At 45.2% G+C, this 12,380-nt stretch overlaps 1 protein-coding gene across 1 annotated transcript in view; it reads right to left on the bottom strand.

Annotated features, from left to right (window-relative positions):
* Positions 1-12,380, bottom strand: part of ube2o (ubiquitin conjugating enzyme E2 O) — a 162,238-nt gene that overhangs the window by 11,383 nt on the left and 138,475 nt on the right. The window contains exon 17 of the mRNA XM_072559038.1: positions 1,125-1,182. Coding sequence (XP_072415139.1) covers positions 1,125-1,182 — 58 coding nt within the window. The remainder of the gene's footprint in view (positions 1-1,124; positions 1,183-12,380) is intronic.

The following is a 12,380-nucleotide window of genomic DNA, read 5'->3' as shown; positions in this document are numbered from 1 at the left end:
TGTCAGAGACCTGACAACTATGGCTTTCCCTTGGTAGGCCGTCCCCGTCAGCAGTTTCCAAAACAGTATACTTAATACTGAAGGGAATGGCCACAGGGGATCCCTGCTGTATGTGTTGGCTCCCTTTCCTCCCCCTGACAGTAACCCAGCTGTCCTTATCCTGTGTCTGGGGAGTAACCACCTCCTTGTACATCCTCTCAATTTCTCCCTCAGCCTCCCAGATGATCCGCAGTTCATCCAGCTCCAGCTCCAGTTCCCTAACTCAGTTTTCAAGGAGCTGGAGTTGGGTGCACTTCCCGCAGATGTGGTCGGCAGAGACATGTGTCTCTCACCTGCCACATTCTGCAGGAGGAACATGCAACTGCCCTAACATCCATATCCCGCTACTCTGAAAGCTCGCACAGGACTAAACAAAGGAAGAGAAGAAAAAAAAAATGAAAACCTGAAAAACCTACCAAGTTTACAGACTCTTAGTAAGGTTCGAGGTGGTGGGTGGGAGGGAGGCCCTATGGTGTCAGGTCTCGAGTTTAGATCTCATCCACTTAAGAACTTCCCGGCAGCCCTCGCACATCTCCACTCTCTTTCCTCACTGCTCTGTTCAAGTTGCTCACTCCTGTTCATCACCAGGATCATTCTTGTGAACCTGTTCCAGACCCCCTACAAGGTCAGCACAGTCTTCCTTAGATATGGAGCCCAAAACTGCTCACAATATTCCAACTTGTACCTTTGTGGAGCTGCATACAGATGATTTGTGATTCATGCATCAAGAAACCAAAATTCTCTGTACCAGAGTTCCGCAATCTCTTCCCATTTAAATAATATGCTACTCTTCTTACCAAAGTGGATCAGTTCACTTTGCTACCATTATCAGTCATCTGCCAAAATTTTTGTCCACTCACTCAACCTACTACATTCCATTGATAACTTACGCTCATATTCTGAAGTCACTACAGAGTTCAAAGCAACAATTACGTTGGATGAAAAATCACACGCAAAGAGTATATATTCAGAAAATTTTTCCTATTTAGCAAAATCCAGCAAATTGACAGTACAGATTTTGTGGTATTACTGAAAGCAAACTGTCTCAAAATACAAGTAGTTCATAAACTTTGTTTAGCACAAACCTTGGATCGATATCAGCACTTGCAAGAGACTGGATTTACTTGTCCACCTCTCAGTTCCCTAGACCAAAAAGGAAATTAAATTATTATACGGTGGGAAAGAGAGAAAATTAAACAATTCTTGAGATGAAACTGGATTAGAATATTATTACACTGATGTGGAATGTCAGGTTTGTTTGAATAATATTTTGTTTTATTTAGTAGCATTGTAATTTAAATTTACAAGGAGGGCTCTCATTATACCAATATTACTGCTGACAACAAGCACATGGGTATCAAAAGAATTATTTACAGTATCAAGATGGCTTGATCAATTGAAAGTGTGTCCATTCATCCAAATGCAGTCAGTCAATTGGGTTCCTGAACAGAGCTAGCCAGAGCTCAAGAACTGAGGGCAGATGACAGTGAGAAAGAACGAGTGTGCCTTACAGACCAAGCGAGTCTGCACCAAAGGTGCCAAAGACTAACAACTTTTGTGATGACAGTCCTCTTCATCAAGGCCACTTATTTTGAAACTGTTCCTGTCTCAGCTCCCCATACCCATCTAGATTCATCCAGAAAGAAAAACCTCCTTAGTATTTTCCTGATTAATCAGATCACCTGTCATTTCCAGATAGGCATAGGACCAATCTACACAGACTTTCTTCACAAGAGGACAACTTATTCCTAGGGATCAACTTCATGAACATTCTATGAATTAGCTTTGATACAGATATTGTCCGAGTTCTCAGCCTGTAGGCAGGTCCAATCCTCATCGCTACGACTGCCACCATGTAAAGGGCAAGCAGGTACATCTAAATTCCACACCAGCCAAAATGAGGATTAAACCGGTGTTCGCTACCGATCTGATCCATACTGGTCATCCAGCCGCTGAGTCAACTAATCACCTTCACTATGGTGGCAGAGTTGTAATATTCCTGGACTAATAATCCAAAGGTTCAGATTGATGCTTTATGGCATGGGCTCAAATCCCAGTCACGGCAGCGGATGGAAACGTAAATTCAATGAATATATCTGGAAGTTAAAGCGAGTCTCAATCACATGACAATGAAACCATCAATTTTACAAAAACCCATCTGGTTCACTCATCCCTTAGTGCAGGAAACCTAGTAGCATTACATTATATGGCCTACATGCAATTCTAGATCTGCAATGTCATTAACTGAACTACCCTCAGAAGTGGCCTAATAAACAATTCAGTTGAAGGACAATTAGCATAAGTCAGCATATGTTACTGTCCCTAATGACACCTATATCCCATGGAAGTAGTCAAAAGTGAGAGTTACTGTGGCAATGTTCACAATTACATGCATGCTGGAGCCTGGAGTTATGCATAGTGTCGGTAGAGACTTCAATTTTCTTTCCGTCCCTTGGCTGCTTTATACGATTTATAGATTGAAATGGAACCTGTTTGATCACATTTCGAATATGTTCCTTGGCCAAGTCCTGGAGTGGCACTTCAACCTGGAACTTCTAGCTCAGAGGCAGGGGCATTACCCATTGTGCCTCAAGCCAGCCTCAATACAAGCATGTAATTTCTTAAAAAATCAAAACCGTACACAATATTAGAGTTGGAGTCTAACGCTCTGCACAGCTGAACTAGGACTTCACTCCTTTTCTACTCCACTTGCCTCGCAATCAAGGTCAACATTTGCACTCCTAATTACTTGCTGCACTCTTTGGTTCATTCATAGAACATGGCTATTGTTGGCTATGCTAGCATTTATTGCCCACACTTATGCTTGAGAAGGCAGCAGCAAGCCACCTTCTTGAACTACTGCAGTTCATTTGGTGTAGGGACAACCACAGTACTTTTGGGGTGCTGGGAGACATTCCAAAATTTTGACCCCATGACACTGAAGTAATGGTGATTTATTTCCAAGTCAGTATGATTAGAGCCTTGAAATGCAACGTGCAAGGGATGTTTCTATTTATCTGCTGGGATGTCCTCCTAGATGGAATTGGTTGTGGGTTTGGAAGGTGCTGTCTCAGAATCTTTGGTGAATTTCTACGACCTCACCCATCTTCCTTTGTGCTAGATATGACTCCAACCAGGGAGAGATTCTCCCCATCCCCACCCTGATTCCCATTGTCTCCCATTTTGCTAGGGCTCCTTGATGCTACACAGTCATATGCAGCCTTGATATCAAGAACAGTCACTCGCATCTCACCTCTGGAATTCAGCTCTTTCATTCATGTCTGAACCAAGGCTGTAATGAAGTCAGGAACACAGTAGCTCTAATGGAACAAAAACTGGGTGTCAGCAACCAGGTCGCTGCTATCACTAAAGAAAAGCCAGGGAAGCTGAAAGGTCTGAAGGTAGATAAATGACCCAGACCAGATGGACAACTCTCCAGAGTTCTGAAGGAAGTAGCTGAGAGGATAGTGGAGACATTGCTGAAAGATCACCACGAATCACCAGAGCAAGGGAGCATCCCACAGGACTGGAAAGGAAGGGAGGCATGGGAGGGGAAAGAACAGTACAGCAGAAAAAAAACATAGCAAACTGAAGGGCCTGTTTTTTTATTACGCTAACACACGACAGCTTTTTAAAATAAAATCCTTGTGTCTCTACGCTGTCTGTATGCCTCTATTCCCAATGTCAGAAACATTAGGAACATTTAAGTAAGTCTTGGATAGGTACGTGGAAGATAGTACAATGAAGGGCATGTAGATTAGTCTGATCTCAGAGTAGAATAAAAGGCCGGCACAACATTGAGGGCCAAAGGGCCTGTACTGTGCTGTGCTGTTCTACGTTCCCAGCCTTTTCATATAGGTCAAGATGCCTCAACTATCGCTATTGTACTGGGTTCCTCCACCACCACTTCTAGCAGTGCATTCCAAGCACTTTCCACCCTTCTTTAAAAACATATTCCCTTTCTCTTAAAACCAAGTCCTTGAGTGGTTGACATTTCTACCTTGGGAAGAAGACTCCAGCTATCCATTTTATCCATGCTTCTCATAGAAGTTTACAAAATTGTCAGATTCTTCTCATTGTTTGATGTTCAAGGGAAAACAAATCAAGTTTGTCCAATCTCTTCTCATAGCTAATACCCTCCAAACCAGACAACATCTTGGTAAACCATCTCTGCACCTGCTCCAAAGTGTCCACATCCTTCTGGTAGTGTGACAACCAGACTGAACACAATATTCTAAATGTGACCCAACTAAAGTTCTATACAGCTGCAACATGACTTATCAAATTTTTATACTGTGCCCCAACCGAAATGTGAGCTAGTGCAAACAAGTTGCAGGATTGCTCAATAAGTGGCAGAACCTAAACGAAATTGAGAAATAAGACCGCAGGAAGAATCAGAAAAAGTGGAATAAATTTTTAAGATGCCATGTTGGATATTTTATTGGTTGAGGGAAAGAATAAAAACTGTGAGCTTGTTAGAATGGCATAAAATATAATCTTGGCCACAACTAGAAAGCTGTGTACAATTCTGGTCATCGCATTGCATCATGTAAAGAATTGTTGCCAGGGATTTATATCAGCTCGGATGAAGCGACATTTCACTCCCAAGCATCCCCTATCTCCACCTATTTTGAACTATATGCTTTTTCATCCTCTGTCATCCAGAAAGCCCTCCACCGCATAGAACATAGAACAATACAGCGCAGAACAGGCCGTCTATGTTGCGCCAACCTGTGAACTATTCTTAGCTCATCCCCCTACACTATTCCCCGCACCACCTCCAGTCCCCAACACAAAGACATTGTACCCCTTATCCTCACCTACCACTCCATCAGTCTCTGCATCCAACGCATTATCCTTAAATACTTCAACCAACTCCAACTAAACCCCACCATCAAGAACATCTTCCCCTTCCCACCTCTCTCTGCTTTCTGCGAAGGTTCCCTTTGACAGTCCTTGGTTGGTGCCACTCTCCCTGCGATTCCCCCTGTAACTGGAAAAGATGCAAAAAACTTATTGGCACACCTCCATCCCCTCACCTCCATCCAAGGCCCAAAGCAGATCTTCCACGTGAGAGAGGTTCACCTGCCTCTCCTCAAACCTAGTTTACTGCATGAGGTGCTCTCAATGTGGTCTTCTCTATAGTGGAGAGACCAAATGTAAACCTAGGAAACAGTTCACAGAGATCTCAGCCAGACCAACAAGAGCCAATTGGACCTCCCAGTCACCATCCATTTTAATTCCCCTTTCCACTCCCTTTCCGTCATGATCATCCTTGGCCTCCCCCACTGGCATAACAAACCAGACCATAAATTGGAGGAACGCTACCTCAGCTTCTGCCTGGGCAGCCTACAGCCTGGAGGACACAACATTGAGATTTCCAATTTCAAATAACCTCTCTCCCCATCCAGACTCCCTTCCCAGCACCTCCCCATCCCTTCCATTCCTCCCAGCCACCTACTAAATTAATTCCTCTCATTGACAAACCAGATCGTACCCTCTCTGCCTGTCTTCATTCATCTATCTTCATTTCACCACCCTGCCCCCACCACCCCCTCTCTCTGCAGCTCCCCCCACACCCACAACCCCAGTCCTGAAGCAGGGTTACACCAGAAATGTTGACTTCTCCACTTCCTGATGTTGCCTGGCTTGCTGTGTTCTTCCAGCCTCCTGTCTGTCTACTAGGAATTTAGTGAGACCATATCAGGAGTAGCATGTGCACTATTCGGCTCTGTATCCAAGCAATGATATACTCGCCATGGAAGTGATTCAGCACAAGCTCACTAGATAGGTCTAGGATGAGACAGTTCAATGATAGGCAGGGTAAATTGGACTTTTATTCAAATAGAAGATAAAAAGAGTAGTCTTATGGAAAGAAAGCATTCTGAAAAGGTTTGACACATGGATTCAGAAAGGCTGCTTTCCTTGGCTGTCGGGTCAAGGACATAGGGGGCATAGCTTATGAATAACAGGCTAATTATTGGGACTGAGACATGGAGAGATGTCTTCACTGAGAAAGGCATATGTATCTTTGGAATTCTCTTCCACAGAGCTGTGGATACTCCATTATGTGAAAGATAAGTGAAGGGCTTGGGTAAAGAGTTTTGATCATTAAGCAGAATAAAGTGGGTCAGAAAACAAAGCTGCATTAGATGAACAGCTATCATATGATTAATGGAGTGTGCTTGAGGGGATGTACTATCTATTCTTGTTCTTTTTTATGTTATAGAATCAGAGAATACAGGACAAAAACAGACCCTTAGGTTCAACTCATCCATGCTGACCAGATATCGTAAACTAATTTAGTTCCATTTGCCAGTGCTTTGCCCATATCCCTCCAAGTGCTTCCTATTCATATACCGATCCAGATGCCTTTTAAATGTTGCAATTGTGCCAGCCTCCACCACTTCCTCTGGCAGCTCATTCCACACACTCACCACCCTGTGTGTGAAAAAGTTGCCCATTCGGTCCCTTTAAAGTTTTTCCCCTTGAACCCAAAACCTGTGCCCTGTAGTTTTGGACACCTCCAGCCCACGAAAACGACCTTGTATATTTACCCAATCTTAAAAAATAGAGCATTTTAGCTCGGAGGAAATATCATAAGCTGAGAGTTATTTCCTTTGTCATGGAGGCAGCCGAGGACATTTAATGGAGGTGTGTAAAATCATGAAAGGTATGGAAGGTATAGAAGGTATAGAACAATACAGCACAGAACAGGCCCTTCGGCCCACGATGTTGTGCCGCACTTCTATCCTAGATTAAGCACCCATCCATGTACCTATCCAAATGCCACTTAAAGGTCGCCAATGATTCTGACTCTACCACTCCCTCGGGCAGCGCATTCCATGCCCCCACCACTCTCTGGGTAAAGAACCCACCCCTGACATCTCCCCTATACCTTCCACCCTTCACCTTAAATTTATGTCCCCTTGTAACACTCTGTTGTACCCGGGGAAAAAGTTTCTGACTGTCTACTCTATCTATTCCTCTGATCATCTTATAAACCTCTATCAAGTCACCCCTCATCCTTCGCCGTTCCAACGAGAAAAGGCCGAGAACTCTCAACCTATCCTCGTACGACCTACTCTCCATTCCAGGCAACATCCTGGTAAATCTTCTCTGCACCCTCTCCAAAGCTTCCACATCTTTCCTGAAGTGAGGCGACCAGAACTGCACACAGTACTCCAAATGTGGCCTAACCAAAGTCCTGTACAGCTGCAACATCACCTCACGACTCTTGAATTCAATCCCTCTGCTAATGAACGATAATACTCCATAGGCCTTCTTACAAACTCTATCCACCTGAGTGGCAACCTTCAAAGATCTATGTACATAGACCCCAAGATCCCTCTGTTCCTCCACCTGACCAAGAACCCTACCATTAACCCTGTATTCCGCATTCTTATTTGTTCTTCCAAAATGGACAACCTCACACTTGGCAGGGTTGAACTCCATCTGCCACTCCTCAGCCCAGCTCTGCATCATATCTAAGTCCCTCTGCAGCCGACAACAGCCCTCCTCACTGTCCACAACTCCACCTATCTTTGTATCATCTGCAAATTTACTGACCCACCCTTCGACTCCCTCCTCTAAGTCATTAATAAAAATTACAAACAGCAGAGGACCCAGAACTGATCCCTGCGGAACTCCACTTGTAACTGGACTCCATGCTGAATATTTACCATCTACCACCACTCTCTGACTTCGACCGGTTAGCCAGTTTTCTATCCAATTGGCCAAATTTCCCTCTATCCCATGCCTCCTGACTTTCCGCATAAGCCTACCATGGGGAACCTTATCAAAAGCCTTACTAAAATCCATGTACACTACATCCACTGCTCTACCCTCATCCACATGCTTGGTCACCTCCTCAAAGAATTCAATAAGACTTGTAAGGCAAGACCTACCCTTCACAAATCCGTGCTGGCTGTCCCTAATCAAGCAGTGTCTTTCCAGATACTCGTAAATCCTATCCCTCAGTACCCTTTCCATTACTTTGCCTACCACAGAAGTAAGACTAACTGGCCTGTAATTCCCGGGGTTATCCCTATTCCCTTTTTTGAACAGGGGCACAACATTCGCTACTCTCCAGTCCCCTGGTACCACCCCAGTTGCCAGTGAAGACGAGAAGATCATTGCCAACGGTACTGCAATTTCCTCTCTTGCTTCCCACATAATCCTAGGATATATCCCGTCAGGCCCGGGGGACTTGTCTATCCTCAAGTTGTTCAAAATGTCCAACACATCTTCCTTCCTAACAGGTATCTCTTCTAGCTTATCAGTCCGTTTCACACTCTCCTCTTCAACAATACGGTCCCTCTCGTTCGTAAATACTGAAGAGAAGTACTTGTTCAAGACCTCTCCTATCTCTTCCGACTCAATACACAGTCTCCCACCACTGTCCTTGATTGGACCTACCCTCGTTCTCGTCATTCTCAGGTTTCTCACATACGCATAGAATGCCTTGGGGTTATCCTTGATCCTATCCGCCAAGGATTTTTCATGCCCTCTCTTAGCTCTCCTAATCCCTTTCTTCAGGTCCCTTCTGGCTATCCTGTATCCCTCCACTGCTCTGTCTGAACCTTGTTTCCTCAACCTTATGTAAGCCTCCTTCTTCCTCTTTACTAGACATTCAACCTCCCTCGTCAACCAAGGCTCCCTCACACGACCATTTCTTTCCTGCCTGATCGGTACATACATATCAAGGACACGTCGCATCTGCTCCTTGAAAAAGTCCCACATTTCCACCACATCCTTCCCTGACAGCCTATGCTCCCAACGTATGCTCCTCAAATCCTGTCTTACAGCATCGTAATTTCCCTTCCCCCAATTGTAAAAACTTCCTTGTTGTGCGCACCTATCTCTCTCCATAACCAAGGTGAAAGTCACAGAATTGTGGTCGCCATCACCAAAATGTTCACCCACTAACAAGCCCACCACTTGTCCCGGTTCGTTACCGAGTACCAAATCCAATATGGCCTCCCCTCTGGTTGGACAATCTACATACTGCGTTAGAAAAGCTTCCTGGACACACTGCACAAACACCGCCCCATCCAATCTACTTGATCTAAAGAGGTTCCAATCAATATTTGGGAAGTTGAAGTCGCCCATGACTACGACCCTGTGGCTTCTGCACCTTTCCAAAATCTGTTTCCCAATCTGTTTCTCCACATCTCTGCTGCTATTGGGGGGCCTATAATAAACACCCAACAAGGTGACTGCACCTTTCCTATTTCTGACTTCAGCCCATACTACCTCCAGAGGCAGATCCCCCTCAAACTTCCTTTCTGCAGCCGTTATACCATTTCTAATTAGCAATGCCACCCCCCCTCCTTTTTTACCACCCTCCCTAATCTTACTGAAACATCTGTAACCAGGAACCTCCAACAGCCATTCCTGTCCCTCATCTATCCATGTTTCCGTGATGGCCACAACATCGTAGTCCCAGGTACCGATCCACGCCTTAAGTTCACCCACCTTATTTTTGATACTCCTTGCATTAAAGTATACACACTTGAGCCCATCTCTGTGTCCGCAAGTAGTCCCTGTCAGTGCTACCTTCTCCACAGCCTCCCTACAGTCTTGGACATCCTGACACACAGCTAGCTTACTTGCTGGACTACAAGTCCGGATCCCATCCCCCTGCCAAATTAGTTTAAACCCCCCCGAAGAGTGCTAGCAAACCTACCCCCCAGGATATTGGTGCCCTTCTGGTTCAGGTGCAACCCGTCCTGTTTATACAGGTCCCACCTTCCCCAGAATGCAGTCCAATTGTCCAAATATCTGAAGCCCTCCCTCCTACACCATCCTTGCAGCCACGTGTTCAACTGCACTCTCTCCCTATTCTTTGCCTCTCTGTCACGTGGCACCGGCAACAACCCAGAGATGACGACTCTGTCTGTCCTAGCTTTTAGTTTCCAGCCTAACTCTTTGAGCTCTTGAATGACCTCCCCACCCCTCTTCCTACCTATGTCGTTGGTGCCAATGTGTACCACGACTTCTGGCTGCACACCCTCCCCCTTAAGGATTCTGAAGACACGGTCCGAGACGTCTCGGACCCTAGCACCTGGGAGGCAACAAACCATCCGAGAGTCTCGCCCATGTCCACAGAACCGCCTGTCCGTCCCTCTAACTAGAGAGTCCCCTATAACTAGCGCTCTCCTCTTCTCCCCCTTTCCCTTCTGAATCTCAGAGCCACAGAGACCTAGACAGAGTGCATTGTAAGAACCCAATATCCTTAGCAGAGAAATCAATAACTAGAGGCTTCAATTTAAAGTCACTTGCAGAAGGAGAAGATAAGAGTTCAAGACAATTCTTTTCACCAAAGGGTTGTAGAGGTCTGGAACTCAATATCAGAGACAGAAAGAGAAACAGAAAATAAGTGCATTTTAAAAACATGTTTATACATACTCGAGTGCCATAACCTACAGCTAGGGACAACCTCTACCATTACTAAATTAGATTTCTCAAAGCTGTTTGGCTGGGTTGATCATATACTTTTGATTAATCATAAGCTCGGAAGAGCTCAGTGAATGACATGGCAAAAAAAAAGTATGCAGTTAAATGCTCTTAAGTATGAAGACATGCAAGCAAGACCACATGCACCTTCATAAGTTAGCAGTTATAGAACATAGAACAGTACAGCACAGAACAGGCCCTTCAGCCCATGATGTTGTGCCGACCATTGATCCTCATGTATGCACCCTCAAATTTCTGTGACCATATGCATGTCCAGCAGTCACTTAAATATCCCCAATGACCTCGCTTCCACAACTGCTGCTGGCAACGCATTCCACGCTCTCACAACTCTCTGTGTAAAGAACCCGCCTCTGACATCCCCTCTATACTTTCCTCCAACCAGCTTAAAACTATGACCCCTCGTGTTAGTCATTTCTGCCCTGGGAAATAGTCTCTGGCTATCGACTCTATCTATGCCTCTCATTACCTTGTATACCTCAATTAGGTCCCCTCTCCTCCTCCTTTTCGCCAGTGAAAAAAGTCAGAGCTCAGTCAACCTCTCTTCATAAGATAAGCCCTCCAGTCCAGGCAGCATCCTGGTAAACCTCCTCTGAACCCTCTCCAAAGCATCCACATCTTTCCTATAATAGGGCGACCAGAACTGGACACAGTATTCCAAGTGCGGTCTAACCAAAGTTTTACAGAGCTGCAACAAGATCTCACGACTCAAACTCAATCCCCCTGTTAATGAAAGCCAAAACACCATATGCTTTCTTAACAACCCTGTCCACTTGGGTGGACATTTTAAGGGATCTATGTATCTGCACACCAAGATCCCTCTGTTCCTAGTTTGGGAGAAGATTTGTAGCTCGGGTGCTCGTTGTGGTTCTGTTCGCTGAGCTGGGAATTTGTGTTGCAGATGTTTCGTCCCCTGTCTAGGTGACATCCTCAGTGCTTGGGAGCCTCCTGTGAAGCGCTTCTGTGCTGTTTCCTCCGGCATTTATAGTGGCCTGTCTCTGCCGCTCCCGGTTGTCAGTTCAGCTGTCCGCTGTAGTGGCCGGTATATTGGGTCCAGGTCGATGTGCTTATTGATTGAATCTGTGGATGAGTGCCATGCCTCTAGGAATTCCTTGGCTGTTCTCGGTTTGGCTTGTCCTATAATAGTAGTGTTGTCCCAGTCGAACTCATGTTCCTTGTCATCTGAGTGTGGGGTTACCAAGGATAGCTGGTCATGTCATTTCGTGGCTAGTTGGTGTTCATGGATGCGGATCGTTAGCTGTCTTCCTGTTTGTCCTATGTAGTGTTTTGTGCAGTCCTTGCATGGGATTTTGTACACTACATTAGTTTTGCTCATGTTGGGTATCGGGTCCTTCGTTCTGGTGAGTTGTTGTCTGAGAGTGGCTGTTGGTTTGTGTGCTGTTATGAGTCCTAGTGGTGGCAGTAGTCTGGCTGTCAGTTCAGAAATGTTTTTGATGTATGGTAGTGTGGCTAGTCCTTTGGGTCCAAGCAATTGCATTTCTCGTTTCCCAAAGCAGCCGAGGACAAATCTGGTCCAGGCCTGGCGACTTGTCAATCTTAATGTTTGTCAAAATTTTCAGCACATCAGCTTCCTCCATCTCTATCCATTCCAGCATGCACACCTGCTCTTCAAAGGTTTCATTCCACTACAAAGTTCATTTCTTTCGTAAAGACAGAAGCAAAAAACTCATTTAGGGCTTCCCCTACCTCCTCAGACTCCACACACAAGTTCCCTATGTTATCCCTGATCGGCCCTACTCTTTCTTTGACCATTCTCTTATTCCTCACATAAGTGTAAAATGCCTTTGTGTTCCCCCCAATCCGTTCTGCCAAGCCTTTCTCGTGCCCCCTCCTGGCTCTCCTCA

Source organism: Chiloscyllium punctatum, chromosome 39 (assembly GCF_047496795.1).
Source record: "Chiloscyllium punctatum isolate Juve2018m chromosome 39, sChiPun1.3, whole genome shotgun sequence".
NCBI lineage: Eukaryota > Metazoa > Chordata > Chondrichthyes > Orectolobiformes > Hemiscylliidae > Chiloscyllium > Chiloscyllium punctatum.
Note: the sequence above shows the minus strand (reverse complement) of the source record. Positions and strands in the feature narration are given on the sequence as shown.